Raw genomic sequence first — 22,443 nt, 5'->3', positions numbered from 1 at the left:
GGCATGGGCTCACCACTGCACACTTCACTCTCACCTTTACCTTGAAGGACTCAGACCCAAAATGTTGTTTATATATTTTTACCTCCTATGGATGCTGCAAGGCCTGCTGAGTTTCTCCAGCATTTCTGGAGAAATTAGTTTACTGTCCCTTAGTCAGGCACAGTTGTGACATTTTTCCATTCATTTTTTTTCTGGTATGCATCTGTCCTGCACATTCCTAATTCCTCTGAGAAACTCTATCCGTTGCTGCTCTGCCATCTTCCCTACTCGTGACCCCTTCCAATCCACTTCGGCCAGTTCCTTTCTCATGCCGCTGTAATTCCATTTACTCCACTGAAATATCGACACTTCTGACTTCAGTTTCTTCTTGTTAAATCTCAAATTGAACACAATCATATTGTGATCACTGCCCCCTCAAGGTTCCTTTACTCCATAATCACCTCTGGTGCATTATATAATACCCATTCCAATACAGCGTAGTAGGATGATCAACAAGCTGCTTCAAAAATAAATCTTATATGCATTCTACAACTTCTCTCTTGACATCAATTTCCTACTTCAACATTAATACCAATGACTGAATCTTCCTAACTAACCTCATATGCAGAACCTTGTCAAAGCCCTTACTAATGTCCATATAGACAACATCCCTTCATCAACCTTCGTAACCTCTTCAAAAAATTCTATAAGATTTGTTAAACATGATCTACCATGTACAACTACTCCAAATCAATCCCTGTCTGTCCAAATAATTGTACATTCCATCTCTAAGAATTCTCTTCATTAATTTACCCACCATTGATGTCAGACTTGCAAACCTAAAATTCCCCAGTTTACTTTTGGAGTCTTTATAAACTGCGGAACTACATGAGCAATCCTCAGCAGAGCAATCCTCCGGCATCTTCTCCATGGCTAATGACATTTTAAATATTTCTGTCAGTGCCCCCACTACTTGTACAAATCCTCCCTCAGGGTCCTATGGAATATCTTGTCAGGACCCAGAGATTTATTCACCTTTATTCTCTTTAAAATAGCCAATACTACCTCTGCATATTATCCATGAGCTCGCTAACAGATTTCCTTACCTCACTTGACTCAATATTCCTTTCCTTAGTGAATACTGAAGAAAAAAACATTTAAAATTTCCTCCATCTCTTCTTCCTCCTCACAATTTTATCCCTCACTATTTATTCTTTTACTTTTACATGTAGAAATGTTTTGGATTTATTTTTACCTTGCCTGCCAAAGCAGCCTCATATCTCCTTTTAGCCTTTCTAATTTCTTTCTGAAGATTTATTTACTCTTTATATTCCTCAAACACCTCATTTATTCCCTGTTGTCCACATCCCTCTTCCTCCAAACCAAATTCCCAATATCCCTTAAAAACCAAGTTCGCTATATTTTCTAACCTTTCCTTTAATCCTCATAGGGACATCCCGACTCTGTCCTCTCAACATTTCCCCTTGGAATATCCTCCATTATTCTGTTACATTCTTCCCAGAAAATAAATGCTCCCAATCCACACCTTCTAAATCCTTTCACATCTCCTCAAAATTATCCTAGTTCCAATCAAGAATCTCAACTTTAGGCCCAGCCCTTCCTTCTCCATAATTAACCTAATATTAATAGTATTATGATCATTGGACACAAAGTGTCCCCAACACAAACCTCTACCTGACCTATCTCATTCCCTAATAGGAGATCCAATACAGCCCCCTCTCTAGTCAGTTCTTCTGTGTATTGATTTAGAAAACTTTCCTGAACACATTTGACAAACTCCAACCCATCCAGCCCTCTTACAGGATGGGCGTCCCAGTCAATGTGTGGAAAGTTAAAATCTCCTACAATCACTGCCTTTTATTTCTACACATATATGATATCTCCTTACAAATTTGCTCCTCTAATTCCCTCTGACCATGAGTGGGTCTATAATACACCCTCATTAGTGTTTTCATGCCTTTCCCATTCCTCACTTCCACCCAAATAGCTTCATTGGACGACCCCTCCACTCTATCCTGCCCAGCACTGCTGTAATGTTTTCTCTAACAAGTAATGCGTCTCCTCCACCTTTTATCTCCCCCCCACCACCCCGTTCTATCAATGGAATCTTGAAATATTTAGCTGCCAAACATGCTCCTCACTGATGGCTACATTACTATATTTCCATATGTCAATGCTTGCTCTAAGCTCGTCCACCTGACTCACCGTGCTCCTTGCATCGAAATATATACTCTTGTGAATGTCCCCCACATTCACTCCTTTGATTCCCATCTACTTTTACCACACCTTCTCCTTCATTCATTTTAACAATCTGGTTCCTCTCTCCCTTCAAATATAGTTGTCCTTCTACCCAAATCTGTGCACACTCTTTCTGATTCCCATCCTTCCCCCCCCCCCACCCCTGCCAAACTAGTTTAAACCCTCCCCAACAGATCCAGCAAACCTGCCCGCCAGGATATTGGTCCCCCTCCAGTTCAGGTGCAGCCTGTCCCTTTTGTAGAGGTCGGACCTTCCCCAGAAGAGATCCCAATGATCCACAAATGTGAACCCCTGCCCCCTGCACCAACTCTTTATCCATGCATTTATCCAGCACATGTCCCTATTCCTAGCCTCTCTAGTGCTTGGCACAGGCAGCCATCCTGAGATGATCACCCTTTTTTTGGAATACTTTATTTTCATTTTGTGAACAGCATGCATCAAGAAACAACCATTAATTAAGTACATAAATTGAAATGAAAAATCAAATGATACAAGTTGACCATATCTTCAAACAATGCCACTCCCCTTCCCACCTTCAAACAAAGCCCCAAAGTAGAGAAAAGAACAAAAGATAATATATATACAAAAAAGGAAAAGCAGAGAAGCAAGAAAAAAGAAGAAACAGCTGGAATCCGGTATCCAGTTCATAAGATCTGTTTCATTTTCTTACCTAGATCTCTAGTACGGGAAAGAATCAAGTCATAGAACTCAGGAACAAAATAGGTGTCCCTAAATGTCAACTCTGCATTGTGCAAATCTGGCTGTCATACCTGCAAAACATGTTGCACTTCCTTAAGTTATAAGTAATGTTCTCCAGGTGAACACAACTGTGCATTTCCACATTCCGTCGGGCTATGTCCAGAGGGGGATCAGACTTCCAGGTAACCACGATACATTTCCTGGCCACCGCCAGTGCAATTTTAAGAAATTCTAATTGATACTTGGACAGCTTCATTTTAGATTTTATGACCACAGTATTTCCTAAGAGAAACAATTCTACTCGGATGCATCATGGCACATGGCCTCATTGCCCCTGACCCAGACCACATGCGTCCCCTTATGGAACTCCTGATCTCACACAACCTCAAAGCGGTAAAAAGGTGCCTGGGGTTCTTTTCCTACTAAGCCTAATGGATGCCCATTTATGCCGATAAAGCCTACCCCTGGTAAGATCCACAACTGCCCCTAAATGGCAGGAGCCCAGTCAGCCTTCACCCAGATCAAGGGGGACATAGCCAAAGCCACGGTGCATGCCGTGGACGAATCCATTCCATTCCAGGTGGAAAGCGATGCCACCGACTTCGCGCTGGCTGCACCTCTCAGCAAGGCAAGTAGGCCAGTACCCTTTTTATCCTGTACCCTTCATAGTTCTGAGACACATCACTCCTCCATCAAGAAGGAGGCACAGGCCATCATTGAGGCCTGGCTGAGAAGAGGTTTACCCTGATAACGGGCTAATGAGCCATTGCATTCATAGTCAATACCAAATTGCAGGGTAAGATCAAAAATGAGCCTGACAAGTTGCACCTCATAAAGACCACGTCCCTTTAAATGACAGTATCAATTTCAAGGGGCCCTGCCCTCGTCCAAAAGGAATGTATATTTCCTGAACATCATTGATGAGTACTCCAGGTTCCCTTTTTGCCGTCCCCTGTCCTGACATGACTTCAGCCACCATCATAAAGGCACTCCGCAGCATATTTACCCTCTTTGGGTACCTGAATTACATCCACAGTGATCGGGGGTCCTCTTTTATGAGCGACGAACTGCAGCAGCACCTGTTGACTAGAGGCATTGCCATTAGTAGGATGACTAGTTACAACTCCCGGGGAACAGACAGGTGGAGAGAGAAAACGCCCCAGTTTGGAAAGCTGTCCTCCTGGCTCTTAAATCCAAAGGCCTGGCAGTGTCTCATTGGCAGGAAGTCCTGCCTGAAGCACTCCATGCCATCTGATCCCTGCTATGCACCGCTATGAACTCAATCACAAATGAATGTATGTTTTCCTTCCGCAGGAAGTCAGCGCCCGGAACCACACTGCCACACTGGCTCTCATCCCTGGGACCCGTCCTGCTGCAGAAACATGGGAGGGGTCACATCCAACCCGTTGGTCCAAGAGGTGCAAATCCTTCATGCCACATGGTGTACCCGGATAGCCGTGAGCGCATGCCGAAGACCCTTGTCCACTCCCCACCCCCTTCAACCTAGGTCCTATCTACACCCATACTGCCCCTGTCAGGGACTCTGCAGGTCAGCGACCCACCCCCAGGTCAGGGATCCTGCACCAGCTGCTCCGACCACCCCGACTACCCCCACATACAACCAAGCCCCACCTCCAACAGAGTCAGCCCTCCCTCCCCAGCCTCAGGGCACACGACCGACAATAGAGCCAACAATTAAACCACCGGTGGTCACAGAGGCAAAGGAGACCATCCGACTGGCTGAGCCTCTAGGACTTTTAACCCAGCGGAATTTTTGTTTTAAAAGAGGGGATGAATGTGGTGATACAAATATGTAACTGCCGATGGATAGCTGGCCCGTCCCCACTGGTGACTCACTCCCTGGTAACTCTACCCTTGTGACCCTGGAATAAAGGTCGACCTCCCTCTCCCTGTCTTCAGTTGAGCACTTGGAATTAGGCCAACTACGTCTAAAGTATAATAAAGCCCATCATTCCTCATGCTATGGCTTTGCAGTTGTTGATAGAGCCGATCAGGAACACATTTAAAGTGCCAGCGATCTGGACCGGACGTGGGTTTGAGTCCTGTGGTGTCTGTAAAATGTTTGTAGGTTCTGAAAATTATGGAATATTGTTCAAGAACTATTGTAAATGTTTGAAATGCATGATTCCAATCCCAGTCGATCTAAATTACTGATAAATTTTTAAAATATATATTTTTAAATTATTTTAAATTTAGACATGCAGCACAGTAACAAGCCATTTCGGCCCATGAGTCTATGCCGCCGAATATATACACCCCCAGTACATTTCTAATGGTGGGAGGAAACCAGAGCCCCTGGGGAAAACCCAGGAATACACTGGAAAAATGTACAAAGTCCTTACAGGCATCATAGGATTCAAACCCAAGTCCCAATTGCTGGCGCTATAAAGTTTTATGGACTGAACCTACATGTGAAAGAAAGGATTGCACGCTGCTGTGAAGCGCTGATGTAGCACTGGGAAAACTGATATCTGTGTAGGAAGTGCCAAAACAGCGCTGGAAAAGCTAACAGCTGTCAGAAGCATGAAAACCACATGCTGGAAGCCGATGGACTCACGGAGAGTGTGTCTGCTGCTGTCAACCTCTCTCCACCAATAAGGGGTGCTGAAGGCACACACTGGACAGTTGGAGAGCCCAGCGCACTGAATTTTTGAACGGGTTGCTGGTTGGAGGGCAGTCAGTCAGACTGTCAGTGGGTTCACCCAGTAGTTTCAGTGAGAGAAGGAGACTGAGTTACTTTGTCCGCGGGTGCCAGCACTGTTGTCCTGAGAGCAGCTTGTGCCACTCTGATACCCAGAGCGTGTTGTGACTGACCTGGGCTTCCCAGTTCCCTTCCAAGAGGAGGACTCCGTGTGGCAGGAAGCCAAGATAGGGTGTTTAGAGGGAAAGATCTGTGAGACAAAAGGTCACTTGTTAACCCTAAGGTGGGCTTCGGAGGCGTGAACCTCATGTAGTGATTAGGAGGTCACTGGGTGAAAATTCCCATATGAAGAAATCAATGTGGCCATTGCCACATTCAAAATTCAGAAAGTCGTAAGTCTACAGCGATAGTACATCTACAGTGATCATGGCCATCTGGCTCCACTTCTAACTAGAAGACCAGTGTGCAACTAAATGAAGAATCCCAAGCCTGGAGACCAGACTCTGCCAGCTGTTCCTTTTTGACTGATGGACTAGACGTGACTGACTTGAGGTTTTGTTTTGGGAGTTTCCTTTTGCGGCGTTTTGAGTCTGGACTGTAATGGTCTGGGTTTTGTTCCACATGCACGTTGTAAATGTCTGTGGTTAATGAGACTCATGTTTGGGTGTTAAGTTTATTGAGCCCATTTATTTATTAATAAATGTTGTGTTAAACTTAACCCATGTGTTTATGCATCTCTCAATTGCTGCTGGTAAGGTGTAATATAAATTGAGCTCTCGTGTCCGAGATAGTGAACCAAATTTGGGAAGCTTATTTGTGTATTGGAAAAGTTTAGTAATCAAGTAAATTTGGATCGATTGGTTACATTCCTATAGCAAGCTCATTAAGAGGCTTATGTGTCAGTAACAATGGATGTGAAGAAATATATAGAGTTGTAGAGGGCTAGAAAGCATGAATTGGTGGCTATTGCTCAAAAATTGGAAATTGCTTCAGTAAAACCACCAATGAAAAAGGGGGAGGTTGGAAGAGAGATTGCAAAGTATTACATAGCAAAAGGATAATTTGAAGAAGATGTATTAAAAAATTTTCTCAAGTATCAAACTTCTGGGCAAATACAGTTGGAACTGAAGAGACTGGATATGGAAATGAAAGTTAAGAAATTAGAAATAGAGCAGGAGTAACTGAGAGACAAAAGAGATTAGAAATGGAAGCAGAGGAGAGAGTGAGGTGATATGAGTTAGAAAAGCTAAAATTGGAGAAGGAATGGAGAAAAGTAACGCCACAAGGCCCACCTCCAGGTCTTGATGGAGGGTTTACAGCGAGCAGAGAAATTAGGTGCATTCAACCATTTGATGAAGCTGGAAAAGACAAGTATTTGCAGCATTTTGTAAAGGTGGCTATAAATTTGAACTGTCAGTGGTCCCTTATGCTGCAGAGTGTGATTAGGGGAAAAGCTCAACAGGCGTACTCTGTCCTGAGAATTGTACAAGCTGCAAATTATGATGTGGTAAAAGAGACCATCTTTAAGGCCTATGAAGTAGTCCCAGAAGCCTACCGACAAAAGATCAGGAACTTGGGGAGGGGGGGGGGGGGGCGTGGCATGATGCCGTAGGAGGAAGACGTGGAAAACGCCTCTCCTGGCAGAATTAATTAATGTCCGTTTTTTAAAAAACTTTATAAATTTAATTGTCTTTAAATAAACTTAGAGGTCTCAGAAGATGGCTGCAAAGAAACCTAAACCTCAAACTTTAAAAAAAATAGATTACAACTGAAGTAACATTGATGGAAGATCCAGGGCCTACCTTGAAGATTCAGCCTCCGATTTTAGTTCCTCTCCCACTACAATCGATGAAGACTTCCTGGATAAAAATCCAGGCTCCAGCGCTGCCCTCTCAGGGAACTAGGGAGGATGTCACTGGAGCATGGAGGAAAGCCACGGAGAAAACTGCAGAGCCAGTGCACATGTGCGTTACGGAAGCGACCAGAACGGAGCCTGAAGACCCGACTTCAGCAGTGATTGCAGGTCATACAGGGGCCAAACAGAAAGCCCGATTGCAGTTTCAGACCTTGACCACATCACCAGAAGAGGAAGAGTAAGAACTTGAAGGAGAGGGTTTTGTACAATGGTCACAAGGAAAAGAAACAGAAGAAGAAGCAGAAGATCAATAGATTCAAGGTAAAGTGGAATTGACCCATAGATTTTTGATAAAATCTTTGAAAAAGTGGATTTAATTAGTCAGAAAATGGATGCTAATTTTGCTGCAGTTAAAGCTGATTTTACAAATCAATTGGGAGTCATTAAAAAGAAATAACTGTATTGAAAACAGATGTGATAAGATGTAATAAATCTGTTGATAAAATTAAAATTAAAGTTCAGAAATTTGAAGAAGATTTTCATGGACACAGTTAACAACATAGAAGATTCCTTTAAGATGTGGGAAGTTAAGAAGAAAGGTTTATTGCAAAAAGTTGACATGTTGGAGAATCAGAGCAGAAGAGATAATGTGAAAATTGTTGGATTGCCTGAAGATTTTCACCCAGTGAATTTTTTTCAAAATTGGCTCCTGAAATATTGGGACCAGAAAATGTACCAAATAGTTTGGAGCTCAATAGAGCACATAGAGCTCTAAATCATATCCAGGGCAACTGCCATGTTCTATCTTGATTAAATGCCTAGGTTATCAAGATAGAGAAATGATTTTAAGAATGGCAGTTCAAAGAGCAAGGGAACAATGAGGGCCTTTGATAATCCAGAATAATAGAGTATTTTTTATGCCAATTTGAGTAACGAAGTTGTTAAGAGAAGAAAAGAATTTAACCCAGCTAAGTCAGATTTGTGGAATAAGAGTTATAAATTTGCTTTTCATTATCCAGCAATCCTTCAAGTTTTTTTTAAGGACAATACCAATCTCAATTTTTTGCTGTGAATTTGAAGCTCTGGAATTCGCTAATTGTTGCCTAACATTAACAGAATGGAAGATATTCTTCTGTATCTCATTATGAGGGGTGTCAAGAAAAATTGAAAGGAGAGATTTCATCTGGGGGGAAACCAACTGAAGTTCAAGTTGCAATTGATGAGGATCAAGTTAACAGAGACCTTACCATACTTGACGGATTAAAGTTTACTTTTGATATTCTGTTGGGGGGGTGGATTCTCTTTTTTTCTGCTTTCCTCTTCCGAGGCCTCGTGCCACCAGTGGCGAGAGCCACTTCTCATTATTAAAGGAGTCAGCACTGACCTAACCAGTGCTTTTGGGATTTTTTTCTTCTTTTTTATTATTATTTTGGGGTTTCTTTCTTTCTATCTTGGAGATGTTATGTTTCTAAGTTTGGCTGTGGAACTGAGATGTCCCAGAGTGGAGAGGGGAGTTTCAGATTTTTTTAAAATTAGATTATGACAAAACAAATTTGAATTATGTAACACTTAATGTGAATGGGCTCAATAACCCAGTTAAAAGGAAGAGAGTTTTGGCCCATATTAAGAAATCAAAAGTGGATATTACTTTTCTACAGGTAACTTACTTGACAGAGAAAGAGCATCAAAATTTGAAAAGGGAATGGGTAGGACAGGTTATAGCCTCATCTTTCAATTCTAAAGCTCAAGGTGTAGTTATTTTAATTAATTAAAAATTATCATTTAAATCTACCCTTCTGGAAGATTTGTATTACTGAATTGTCAGATTTATTCAGAATCTTGGGTATTTATGAATATTTATGCTCCTAATGTTGATGATGATAAATTTATTTCAGATGCTTGTCTTAATCTAGTACAAATAATTGGAAATGTACTAATTAGTGGAGATTTTAATTGTTGTTTAGATCCAATTTTAGATAGATCTACAAAATGTCTGGTTAAGACAAAGATGGCTAAAAAAATTATTGATATTGATGGAAGAATTAAATTTGGTAGATATTTAGAGAAAATTGAATCCTAGAGAGAGAGATTATTCATTTTATTCTTACCAGTTTGATTCCTATTCTAGAATTGATTTTTTTCTTTATTTCGGCTCATCTACAAGGAAGAGTTGAGTATGCCAATATAAACCTAGAATTCTATCAGATCATTCACCATTGGTGATGTCATGTTTAAATTTTAATAGAACTGAAATGGTTTATAGATGGAGGTTCAATTCATCATTGTTAAGAAATGTAGAGTTTTGTGACTTTATACCTAATCAAATACAGATATATCTAGATAATAATGTTACTTCAGTTGATAATAAATTTGTTATATGGGATGCATTAAAGGCTTATTTGAGAGGTCAGATAATAAGTTTTTTGACTAAAGTTTAGGAAGAATTATCTTCAGGAAATAGATAAATTAGAGAAAGTAATTATGACTTTGGAAACATTTTTACCAAAATATCCATCGGAGAAAAATAATTTAGAATTGGAGAATAAAAAATTGCATTATAATTCAATTCAGACTTATAGGACGGAAAAATTGATTGATAGAATTAAACAAAAATACCATGCGTTGGGAGAACGGGAGCATAAGATGTTGGCTTGGCAATTGAAAATGGAGCTAGCATCGAGAGTTATTACCGCTGTTAAAAAAAATTTAAAATTACATATAAACCTCAAGATATATATGATTCTTTTTGAGAATATTATACTAAATTGTACTCATCTCAATCATTGAATAATGAAGATACCATCTTTGAATCGGCAAGCTTAGAAAGATTTAGACTCCCCGCTTATGTTGAGAGAAGTTATTAATGCTTTGAATTCTATGCAAAATGGGAAATCTTCTGGAGAGGATGGATTTACGTTTGAATTTTATAAAAAATTTAAAGATTTATTGATGCCTTTATAAATAGAAGTATTAAAACAAGCTACTGTTTACCTGAATCTTTTTCAAATGCTGTGATAACAGTTATACCTAAGAAAGATAAAGATTTATTAAAGCCGGAATCTTAAATGTTGATTTAACTAAAGTTTTGGCAAATAGAGTAAATGAATATTTACCTGAGTTAGTCCATTTAGATCAATCTGGATTTATTAAGAATAGATATTCTACTGATAATATAGTGAAATAAATATATAGTTCTCAAAAACAATTGGATCTAGCATTAGTTTTGTCTTTAAATGCAGGAAAGGCTTTTGATAGATTAGAATGGAATTATTTGTTTAAAGTTTTGCAAAAATTTCAATTTGGGTAAAAATTTATTAATTGGATTAGGGCTTTATATAGAAGTCCTATGGCTAAGGTAGTTACTAATGGACAAATTTCTTCATCTTTTCCTTTAATGTGGTCGTCAAGACAAGGGTGTCCTTTGTTTCCTGCATTGTTTGTCTTGGCAATTGAACTATTGGCACAATTGATAAGACAAGATGTTGATATTAATGGGATTAAAGTGAATAAAGGGGAATATAAAATTAGCCTTTTTACGGACGATGTGTTAATTTATATAACAGATCTGGAAAACTCTTTAGCTTTGTAATATAAAAGAAATTCCAAGTTTATGGATCAATATCGGGCTATAAAATTAATTAGGACAGAAGTGAAGTTAACATGGTAGAAGGAAATTATAATCATTGTAAAGATGTAGCTCTGTTTAGATTTACAAATAACCGATTAAATACTTTAAGATGGTATTAGAATTGATAGAAATTTAGAAAATTTATATAGGTTAAATTATATTCCATTATTTAATAAAATTAAAGAAGATTTAAATAGATGGAATGATTTACCAATTACTTTAATGAGGAGAGTAAATTGAATTAAAATGAATATCTTTCCAAGCCTCAAAATTTTTTTAATGATCTTAATTTAGTTGTAAGGTAATCTTTATGGAAAGGGGAAATTAATAGGGTGCCTCTGGAGAAATTGACTTGGAAATTTGAATTGGGTGGTCCACAACTTCCTCATTTTCAGAATTATTATAAAGCAGTGCAATTGAAATTTATTAATGCAATGTTTGATATGACTAAATATTCTATTTGGGCTAAAATAGAGTTGGATAAAATTGATGAGAAGTTTATGGATGAATTTATTTAGAAATGAATTCAAATTTTTAAATTAGTATAGACCCTCCAATTTTAAAATATTTAATTGAAATATGGAATAAAATTAATTATCAGATAGGTGGGAAAGGGAAGATTTCAGTGAAAATGCCTTTATATCAGAATAAACTTTTCCCTTTTACTGTAGATAATCAGTTTTTGAAAATTGAAAGATTGCTTTGAAGCAGGGAGATTTTTGTCTTTTAATCATATGAAAGAGAATTTTCAAATCCCTTCAAAAACTTTTTTTGATATTATCAGGTTAAAACATTTTTTATCGGAAGAATTAGTTCATAGTTTAAAATTACCTAGGCAATCTTCTCTATAATTGTTACTTACTAAGGAAGATTCAAGTAAATTTATTTCTGAGATGTATAAATTATTACAAAATAAAATGCCCAAATTAAATGTCCATAAATCATGAATGAAATGGGAATTCGATTTGGATAGAAAGATAGATGAAAGTGCTTTGAGAAATTTGTGTAAAGATAGTATGACTTTTCTCTGCATTTAAAGATAGAACCAATGAAAACTCTGACGGTTTTTGGGCACTGTGTATTAAACTAATCAACATTATTGGCCGAATATCTATTCTTAATAAATCCAGATTGTTCCGAATGAACCAAACTGAGTAAATAATCATTTATTCTGTTTGCCAAAACCTTCGCTATAATTTTATAGTCAACATTTAACAATGATATAGGTTTAAATGGATTCTGGCTTTAATAAATCCCTATCTTTATTAGATAACATTGTTATGACTGCATTAGAAAAAAATTCAGGTAAAGAACTTGTTAATATAGCTTGCTTTAATACTTCTATTAGTAAAGGCATTAGCAGGTCCTTGAATATTTTATAAAATTCTGAAGTAAATCCATCTTCCTTTCTGCAATTAATTCAATGCATTGATAACTTCTTTGAAAGTAAATGAAGAATCTAAGTTATTATGGGCTTGGCTTTTCAAAGTTGGTAATTGCAACTTAGATTTTAAAAATCTTCAGTTTTATCTACATTATTTATTGTCTCTGATGAATACAGTTTTGTATAATACTCTTTAAAAGAATCATTTATGTCTTGTGGTTTATAAGTAATCTTAGAATTCTTTTAAAGCAGCATCGTCTGCAAAGAGTAGTTCACGGACAAGTTGCTCTTGTGTCTTGGTGTGAGCTTGCAGGTGCCTCAGATTGAAGAGGCTGCCATCCGTGCGGTACTGGATGTAAACAGTGTCTTCATTGTTGAGGTCTTTCATGGCTGTTTCAGCATCATGCTGAAGAAGATTGAAAAGAGGGTTGGTGCGAGAATGCAGCCTTGCTTCATGCCATTATTAACGGAGAAGGGTATCTGACCCGACCTTGTTGGTTTTCATGCAGTTGGATAACCATGTTGAGGAACTTTGGGGGCATCTGAGGCACTCTAGTATTTGCCAAAGCCCTTTTCTACTCACGGTGTCAAAGGCTTTGGTGAGGTCAACAATGGTGATGTAGAGTCCTTTGTTTTGTTCTCTGCACTTTTCTTGGAGCTGTCTGGGGGCAAAGACCATGTCAGTAGTTCCTCTGTTTGCGCAAAAGCCACACTGTGATTCTAGGAGAATATTCTCGGCGACACTAGGTATATTCTATTTAGGAGAATCCTAGCGAAGATTTTGCTTGCAATGGAGAGCAGCATGATTCCCCTGTAGTTTGAGCAGTTTGATTTCTCTCCTTTGTTTTTGTACAGGGTGATGATGATGGCATCACGAAGGTCCTGAGGCAGCTTTCCTTTGTCCCAGCAGAGCTTGAAAAACTCATGCAGTTTGGCATGCAGAGTTTTGCCCATTCAGAGCCAGCTCTTCAGTGCTTGACGTCCTGTTTTGCGGAAACTGCCAAAATGTTTGGCCTGGAAGTCAGCCTGAAGAAAACTGAGGTCCTCCATCAGCCAGCTCCCCACCATGACTACCAGCCCCCCCACATCTCCATCGGGCACACAAAACTCAAAACGGTCAACCAGTTTACCTATCTTGGCTGCACCATTTCATCGGATGCAAGGATTGACCACGAGATAGACAACAGACTCGCCAAGGCAAATAGCGCCTTTGGAAGACTACACAGAGTCTGGAAAAACAACCAACTGAAAAACCTCACAAAGATTAGCGTATACAGAGCCGCTGTCATACACACACTCCTGTTCGGCTCCGAACCATGGGTCCTCTACCGGCATCACCTACGGCTCCTAGAACACTTCCACCAGCGTTTTCTCCGCTCCATCCTCAACATTCATTGGAGTGACTTCATCACCAACATCGAAGTACTCGAGATGGCTGAGGCCGACTGCATCGAATCCACGCTGTTGAAGATCCAACTGCGCTGGGTAGGTCACGTCTCCAGAATGGAGAACCATCGCCTCCCCAAGATCGTGTTATATGGCGAGCTCTCCACTGGCCATCGTGTCAGAGGTGTACCAAAGAAGAGGTACAAGGACTGCCTAAAGAAATCTCTTGGTGCCTGCCACATTGACCACCGCTGATATCGTCTCAAACTGTGCATCTTGGCGCCTCACAGTTCGGCGGGCAGCAACCTCCTTTGAAGAAGACTGCAGAGCCCACCTCACTGACAAAAGACAAAGGAGGAAAAACCCAACACCCAACCCCAACCAACCAATTTTCCCTTCCAACCGCTGCAACCGTGTCTGCCTGTCCCGCATCGGACTTGTCAGCCACAAACGAGCTTGCAGCTGACGTGGACATTACCCCTCCATAAATCTTCGTCTGCGAAGCCAAGCCAAAGAGCAGAATAGAATTCTTTTAACTGCAATAATAGTCCTCAATGCTTGTTCTGCTTTTAACTGCCAGGCTCATACTTTATGTGCCCTCTCTCCCAACTCATAATACTTTTGTTTAGTTCTATCGATCAATCTTTATGTTCTATAATGGAATTAGGGGATATGGGGAGAAGGCAGGTAGGTGGAGTTAGGTCATAAATTAGATCAGCCATGATCGTATTGAATGGCGGAGCAGGCTCGATGGACTATTTTTGGCCTACTCCTGTTCCTACTTCCTATGTTCCTATGTTCCTATAAGACTGAATTGAGTTATACTGCATCCTTTTATTTTCCAATTTTATTATATCTCTCTCTGATAGTTTTTTCTGTGTTTCTTTTTTCCATTTCAGCAATTAGAATCATTTATTTACAAATTTGAACATGACATCAATAATGGAGAATGGTCAGATTAATTCTACGTTTATATTGTACATTTTCAAACCTTCCTTGCAAATGGGCTGAAATTAACAAAAAACAAGATAGCGATATGCAAATTTGTAACCTTTGTTGCACAGAACTGATTTGGCTGGATTAAATTCTTTCCTTCTCTTGGCAATTTGGTTACTCAAATCGGCATAGAAGAACACTATTTTTTTTTAATTGTTAGAGGACCTCATTGTTCTCTCAATTTCTGGACTGCCCTTCTTAAAATTATTCTCTGTCCTGATAGCGTAAACATTTAATCAAGACAGAGCGTGGTGGTTGTCCTGGATACATTGTTTTCTTTAACTCTCTATGTGCCCTGTCAAGCTCTAAACCATTTGGAAAATTTTCCACTCTCAGAATTTCAGGGATCCATTTCTGGAAAAACTTAACAGGTTCATTACCCTCAATATCTTCTGGCAGATCAACAATTTTCACATTTTCTCCTCAACTTTGATTCTCTAACATGTCAATTTTCTGTGTCAGATTTTTCTTCACAACTTCCCAAACTGTAAAATTATCTTCAATTTTATTGTCTGTATCTTTACATTGTTCCACATCCATACGGCAGTCATGAAACTTGTCTTCAATTTTCTGAACTTTCTTTAAGTTTATCCACTGATTTGTTACACTTTGTCACATCTTCTTTTATTGCAGTTATTTCTTCTTTAATTGCGTCCAGCTGATTAGTAAAATCTGCTTTAACTTCATCAAATCTAGCATCCATTTTTTGACTTATTAGTTAAAATTTGTCCAAAAAAATTCAAATATTTGAGGGTTAAAGGGAGTAGGGGTGACATAATATGCCCCCCTTTTACCTTGAAATTCTTGGTTCACAGCATCATCTTCAGTCTCTTCTCCTTGTGATTGTTGAACATAACTTTCTTCTTCTACTTCTATTTCTTCCTCTTCTTCATCTGTAGATGTTGTCAGTGGTTGGAATTCTGATCTGAGGTTAGCCCTCAGATGTCCAGCCACTGATGTAGTCAGGTCCTCCACTTCCCTGATGGCAATTGCACTGTCGCGCATGTGTGAGGTCCCGTACATGTGCATTGACTCTGGAGCTGGGTCAGAGAGCTTTTTACGAGCTCCAGCGCTGTCCTCTGCAGTTCCCTGGGAGGGCAGAACTGGTGCTTGATTTCTTACCCAGGAGGCCTTTGTTGTCCTGGGCTGAATAGGAACCAGGATTGGAGGCTGAGTCTTCAAGGTAGGCCTTGGTTCTTCTAATAGTGTTAATTCGGTTGTAGTTGTTTTTCTCTTATATTTGAGTTTTAGGTTTTTTTCATAGCCATCTTCTAGGAACTTTTAGAAGCAGATTTTTAAGTAATTAAAGTTAATAAATAATTTATAAAATTTGAGCATTAATTAATTCTGCCAGGAGAGGCGTTTTCCACATCTTCCTCCTACAACAGAAATGTACAATATAGATTAGTTCAGTATAATTTTTTACATCAATTATATCTAACTCCATTTAAATTAATAATATTTCAGCTCGGTTCCTTAGTTTTGGATGTGGTCAAGAGTAGGTACTATTTTTGATTCAAATTGGACTTGTTAAAAGTTAAAAGTTAAAGGTTAAAAGTTTCTGGTTGCAAATTAAATCATTTTTAGAGCAGATTTTAAAAAATAAATTTACCTCTTGATCCAATGTTATTTTTGTTAGGAGTTATTAAATCAATGGCTTTAAAATTGAAGCTAAATATGTATCAAATTGAGTTTTTGTGTTTATCAATAATGGTCTCAAAAATGCTTAGCTATTACATCGAAATCTGATTTAAGTTTAGGGATGGAAAGATCGCACAATGAAATGAAAGTCTGTATTTCTTTAGAAAAGATGACATATAATTTGATAGATAAATATTCCTTTTTTATTAAAGTTTGGAGCCCTTACTTGAAAGCGGTCGATATTAAAATATGAGGTCTCAATCTGCCCCAGTGGACGTCTTCACTCTTGCAGCCAAGAAGCTTCTTAGTTATAACTTTAAGATTAAATAATGATCTCCCTTTTCTTTCTTTGTAGTTGGGGTAGGGAGGAGGGAGGGAATAGTTGGGAGGTTGGGGAGGTTTTTTATATATAAAAATGATTAATCATATGATACATGTAGTAATTATTGTCATGTTTATGCTGATTAATCTTAAATAAAATATAAAAAAGATAGTATGACTAAGGTCATAAATATACGATACAGGTTGGTGCAATATAAGTTTTTACATCAATTGTATTTCAGAAAATGAAAAAAATTGAACTTGGTTCTTCAGATTTGTGATTTAGGTGTGGTCAAGAAATAGGTACTTTTTTTCATTCAATTTGGACTTGTTCTAAGGTTAACGTTTTTGGTTACAAATTAAATTGTTTTTAGACCAGATATTAAAAGTGATTTTATCATTTGATCAATTGACATTTTTATTAGGGGATATTAAATCAATCACTTTAGGATTGAGATTGACTGTGTATCAAAATGAATTTTTATGTCTTGCTTTGGCTGTTTCTAAAAAATATTTAGCTATTACATGGAAATCTGATTTAGTTTTAAATATGAAAAGATGGCATATCAAAATGAAAGCCTGTATTCCTTTAGAAAAGATAACGTATAATTTGAGAGATAAATATTTTTTCTTTGTTAAAGTCTGTAACCCATATCTGAAAGCTATTGGTGTTAAAATTTGATCCCTTGGTCGCTTCGGTGAATGTCTCCACTTCTGCAGCTAAAAAGTTTGAATGTGACCGTATTTACTGATGATCTTTTTCTTTTCTTTGAAGGTGGGTAAGGGAGGAGAGAGGGTATTAGCGGAGTGATTGAGGGAGGGGTTTATTTAATCATGTTATGTTTAGATTAATATACTGTAAACAACTTGGCAGGAAGCTACTAAGAGAGCAAATGAGTAGGACTTATGTTACAAGCTCAGAGGACCTAAATCCAGCAGCAATAGATATTCACCAAGACAAATGATTACTTAAACAAAAGTTGCTTTTAATTATCTTTAAAAATAAAAACAGAATAATTCTTTAACTTACCATAATTGACTTAACTAACCCAATTTAACCCCCCTTCTAATTCTAAGCATATGTGTACGTAATGTGTGTGTAAGTTCAGAAAAGTTCTTCGATTTACAGTCCAATCTCATTTCTCTTTCCTCCAAGTTCACTGGTTGCAGGCAATTCTTATACTGTGTTAGGAATTTAACATTTACAAAGTTTACCAGGCTTTGGTGCTTGAAAGGTAAATGGTTACCACTCAGGAAGGTTCTTGGTGGTTTTCAGAGAGAGATTAGTTGTTCCTTCTTAATCAGCCATTTCAGTGTCTTGCCAAACAAACTTGCCCCCTCAGGGTTTTCCAGATGATAACCTTTCTTTCAGGTCACCATAGAGTTCCTTTTTGTTTCTCTTATTTCAAGTGAAACATTAGGCAGAAAGTCCTCTCCTCTTGCATGAACCACAAGGGCTTTGACCAGGTTGAACAAAGCACTCACAACCCAACTTCCAAATGCTCCTGACTGTAAAACTGCAGAACTGATCTCTCTCCCTCTCTGAGAAAAAGCCTGTTTTACTCTCTCCGCTTGCAAAACCACATGACCCTGTTAGAATACCAAATACCACTCCAGACAGCCTGTGGATCCGACAAATTCTTTTATCTGTTGCCTTTTTGTAAACAACAATCCATTAGTGAAGTCTCTTGGACACTCTCCAAAGCTTCTGCAAAGGCTCTTTGCCTGTCTAGCATGAGCAGAGCTCCAGTATTTTAAATAAGATCTGTTTTAAAGTGTTTGTATGTGATCGACACTAAAAAGCCTGCTCCAATTTATCTCCCCAAAACACATCTATAATCTGTCACACTTAACCCATAAGTTTAGATGGATGTCAAAGATAGCAAGTAAACTTGAGAGTAGTAAGAGAAAAGCTTTCTGTTTCTCTTTGTTACTACTGCAAAATGACTGGTCATGTGATCACCAGTTGTCCTGTGTTGAAGAGAAAGAAGGAAAGAGAGATGGCCTCAAATGAATGCATTCAGAGTGAAAGGAGATCTAACAACTGGGAAGGATCCAAACTTATGGATGGGTGAAGGAAATATTTAAACCTTTTGTGACATAATGTTCAGAGCCAGTCAGAGAAGGGTTGGAGCCAGTGCCAGTAAAGAAATATTTTATTTAAAATCAACACATATATTACAAACAAAAAAAAATCATCACATTATTACAATGTTATTGATTAAATGCATGCTGATTTATATAAAAAAGAAAGAAAACTACAAAAGAACCCCATCTCAACCCAAACTAAACCCTCCTCCTAATCCCCAACCCCTTCTACCCTCACTAAAAAATTAAACTACAAAAAGGAAACTATATTGCTAAAACACATAATGAATATGAATATATATTGAATTGGATTGCCTTAGGAAACGTTCAAAGATATGGGCTCCAAGTCTGTAAAAATATAGAACATTTACGTCTCAAATTATACATAATTTTTTCTAATGGAATACAACTTTGAATCTCTGTTTGCCATCTTCCTAATGTTAATGAAACATCTGATTTCGAAGTGACAGCGATACATTTCCTGCTATTTCCAGAGATAATTTAACAAATTTCAACTGAAAATCTGATAAATGTAATTTAGGAGTTATATTTTCAAAATTCCCCATCAGGATTCAATAGAAAAACACTTGTAACCTGTCATAAAAACTCACTAATATAAATCCAAAAATTTTTGAACAAGATCATGTGGAATAAATAAAAATTCTGATATCTTCACCACATCTGAAGCATTGTTCCAATATATCTGATTTCCATCTATTCAATTTCTGAGGTATATCATATATAACTGATGTAAAAAATTATAATTAAGTAATCTACATCTTGGGGGGTGTGGCAAGATAGCGTAGGAAGTGGACGTGTGGAACCACCTCTCCCCAGCTGAATAATTAATGCCCAAAAATTAAAGACAGTTAAAACATTCAAAACTTTTTTTGAACAAGTTCAAGAGTCAAGTACAGCAATAATGAAGAAATTAAAAACTCAACCTGGGAAGAAAGCATATTTTAAAAGAACTGAAAATGCCGAAGAGTTGAGGCCTACATTCCAGAAGGATCCATGAGTCTTGATTTTGGAAGCCCCGGAGACACAGAGGACCATCCAGGCTAAGACCTCTGTTACACTGGCACCCTCTTTGCATTTAACAATGCAAGATGGCGTCGGTAAGGTGAGCCCTGTCTTGGAGTGGAGGACACGCACCTGAGGAGGTTGGGGAGCGCGGAGGTGAGCTCCCTGTCTGCCAATGCAATCGTGAGAGTGTTGATGTGGCCGGTAGCATGACAACTGCTGTCGCAGGGTCAGGAGCCCTGTGCCTCCGGGCCCTGACTGAACTGGGCATGCACGGCTCACTGCGCATGCGGACTGCTACCGACCGGGCTCAGGCTGCGGGAATGGCTGCCCTCCACTGGGCCGAAGATTTAGGCCTGGTTTGGGGGTGGGGGGGGCTTAGACCACATAGTCAAGTGGCACAGGCCAAGATAATGGGGGTGGACATAGAAGAAGAGGAAGGAGGAACTGCCCATAACTACTGAGGAAGAAGAAGCAGCAATACTGCAGGCTGCAAGAATTATAGAAGGTAGGCCTCAGATGTTGAAATCTCCTCCTCTCCAGACTTTTAAAACTCTAACTGTGGAAGGAGATACTACAGTTTCTTTGTCTGAAGATTTTATGCGTAGGATGGACAATATGGCAGCACAGGTTACGTAGAGATTTATGGATAACAAGACCCAACTGACTGAATTGAGAGCGAAATATTTATGAAGAAGTGTCTGCAATTAAAAAAGATGTAACTAAATGTCTGCAAGCAGTGGATACGGTGCAAGACAAATTTAAAAAAATTAAGCAGGTGTTTTGTGACTACAATGATAAGATGGAAAGATATATGGATAGGATGGATTGTGTGGAAGATTGTATCATGGGCTGGGATGTGCAAAAGTGAGAATCTTTGAATAAAACTGATTCATTGGAGAATCAGAGCCGGCGTAATAATGTTAAGATAGTAGGACTGCGGAGGATATAGAAGGAATGGATCCGGTGAAGTTTTTTCAGAAATGGATACCTGAGATGTTGAGAATAGATGCGTTTCCAGAAGGATTAGAATTGGATAGAGGGCACAGAGCGATACAGTGAAAACCTTTCCCAGATCAACCTCCACGAGCGGTTCTTATTCAATGTTTACGGTATCAAGATCGTGAGATTTGCACGTTTGGCAGTGCAGAAAGCTCACCAAAACTAGGGACCTTTGGTGGTCCAGGGTAATAGAGTGTTTTTTATGCTGATTTGAGTTAGGATGTTGTAAGGAGATGTAAAGAATTTAATCCAGCAAAGACGGTGTTATGGAAGAAGGGTTACAGATTTGCTTTTCGATACCCATCTGTATTGCAAGTGTTTTATGGTCATTTTCAGGCTCAGTTTTTTTGAGGATGAGAGAGATGCTCTGACATTTGCTAATTATTTGCCAAATAATTCACATAGTTCTGAGTTGAAAAAACAACCAAAATCGCAGGGATCCCCAAAGAAGAATGGGAATGGAAACAGAAGGAAGGATGTGGAGGAGCAGAAATTGACTGAGACTGGAGATAATGGTCAAGTTGTTGGTGCCATGGGGGCTTTGGAATGAATGTCTGACTATGGAAAAAAAAAATAATTATTGGACTATTGGCTGGGGTGGGGGGGTGTGGATTACTCTGCATCTTTCAAAGTTGTCTACCACTTGTGGTTTTAACCACACCCAGATAATAGTGTGTTTGTTTTTGTCTTTTGTTTGTTTGGGGGGTTTTTATTGTACCTTTTTTTCCTTTTTTATATGTAATTTTCTATATTGGTAGTTTAAGGGTTTTTTTTTTTAAAGGAGCTTATATCTTGTGTAAGGGTTTGTTGTGTTGGGTGCCATTCGGAAGGGAATAATGAGTAAATTGAATTTTGCGACATTTAATGTTAAAGGGATTAATTATCCGATCAAAAGGAAATGTGTGTTGGATTATATCAAGAAGATGAAGGTGGAGATTGCATTTTTACAAGAGAATCATCTGACAGAGAAATAACATTTGAAGCTGAAACAAGACTGGGTTGGACATGTGATAACGTCTTCCTTTAACTCCAAGGCTCAAGGAGTAGCAATTTTGATTCATAAAAAGGTGCCTTTTTATGTTAGAATCTTTTTTCTGCTAATTCAGGTAGGGTTTTGAAGGTTAATTGTAAACTATTTTCAGAGGCTTGGACTTTGATGAATTTGTATGCACCGAATGAAGATGACATAGAATTTGTTACTGATGCATTTTTGTATTTTAATCAATTACAATTATTATGATAGGAGGGGGCTTTAATTGTTGTTTGGATCCATTGTTGGATAAATCTCCAAAAATTGTGAAAAAAAAACAAAATTGCAAAAAGAATAACTGAATTGATGGTGGATTTAAATTTAGTGGAAAAATGGAGATGGATGGATCCAACCGAAAAGGATTTTTTGTTTTATTCTGCACGTCATGATTCATTTTCAAGAATAGATTTTTTTTCTGGTATCAGCACATTTGTAGGGTTGAATTGGACAGGCTGAGTATCAGAGTAGA

General features: G+C 38.5%; 1 protein-coding gene across 1 annotated transcript in view; it reads left to right on the top strand.

The window, feature by feature from the left end:
• Window positions 1-4,899, top strand: part of dbn1 (drebrin 1) — a 429,629-nt gene extending 424,730 nt beyond the window's left edge. Inside the window, exon 17 of the mRNA XM_069899279.1 lies at window positions 4,273-4,899. Within this exon, the coding sequence (XP_069755380.1) occupies window positions 4,273-4,413 (141 nt within the window). The 3' untranslated portion in view covers window positions 4,414-4,899. The remainder of the gene's footprint in view (window positions 1-4,272) is intronic.
• Window positions 4,900-22,443: the final 17,544 nt, after the last annotated feature.

This window comes from Narcine bancroftii, chromosome 9, assembly GCF_036971445.1.
Source record: "Narcine bancroftii isolate sNarBan1 chromosome 9, sNarBan1.hap1, whole genome shotgun sequence".
Classification (NCBI taxonomy): Eukaryota; Metazoa; Chordata; class Chondrichthyes; order Torpediniformes; family Narcinidae; genus Narcine; species Narcine bancroftii.
This window is presented reverse-complemented; position numbering and strand designations above follow the sequence as displayed.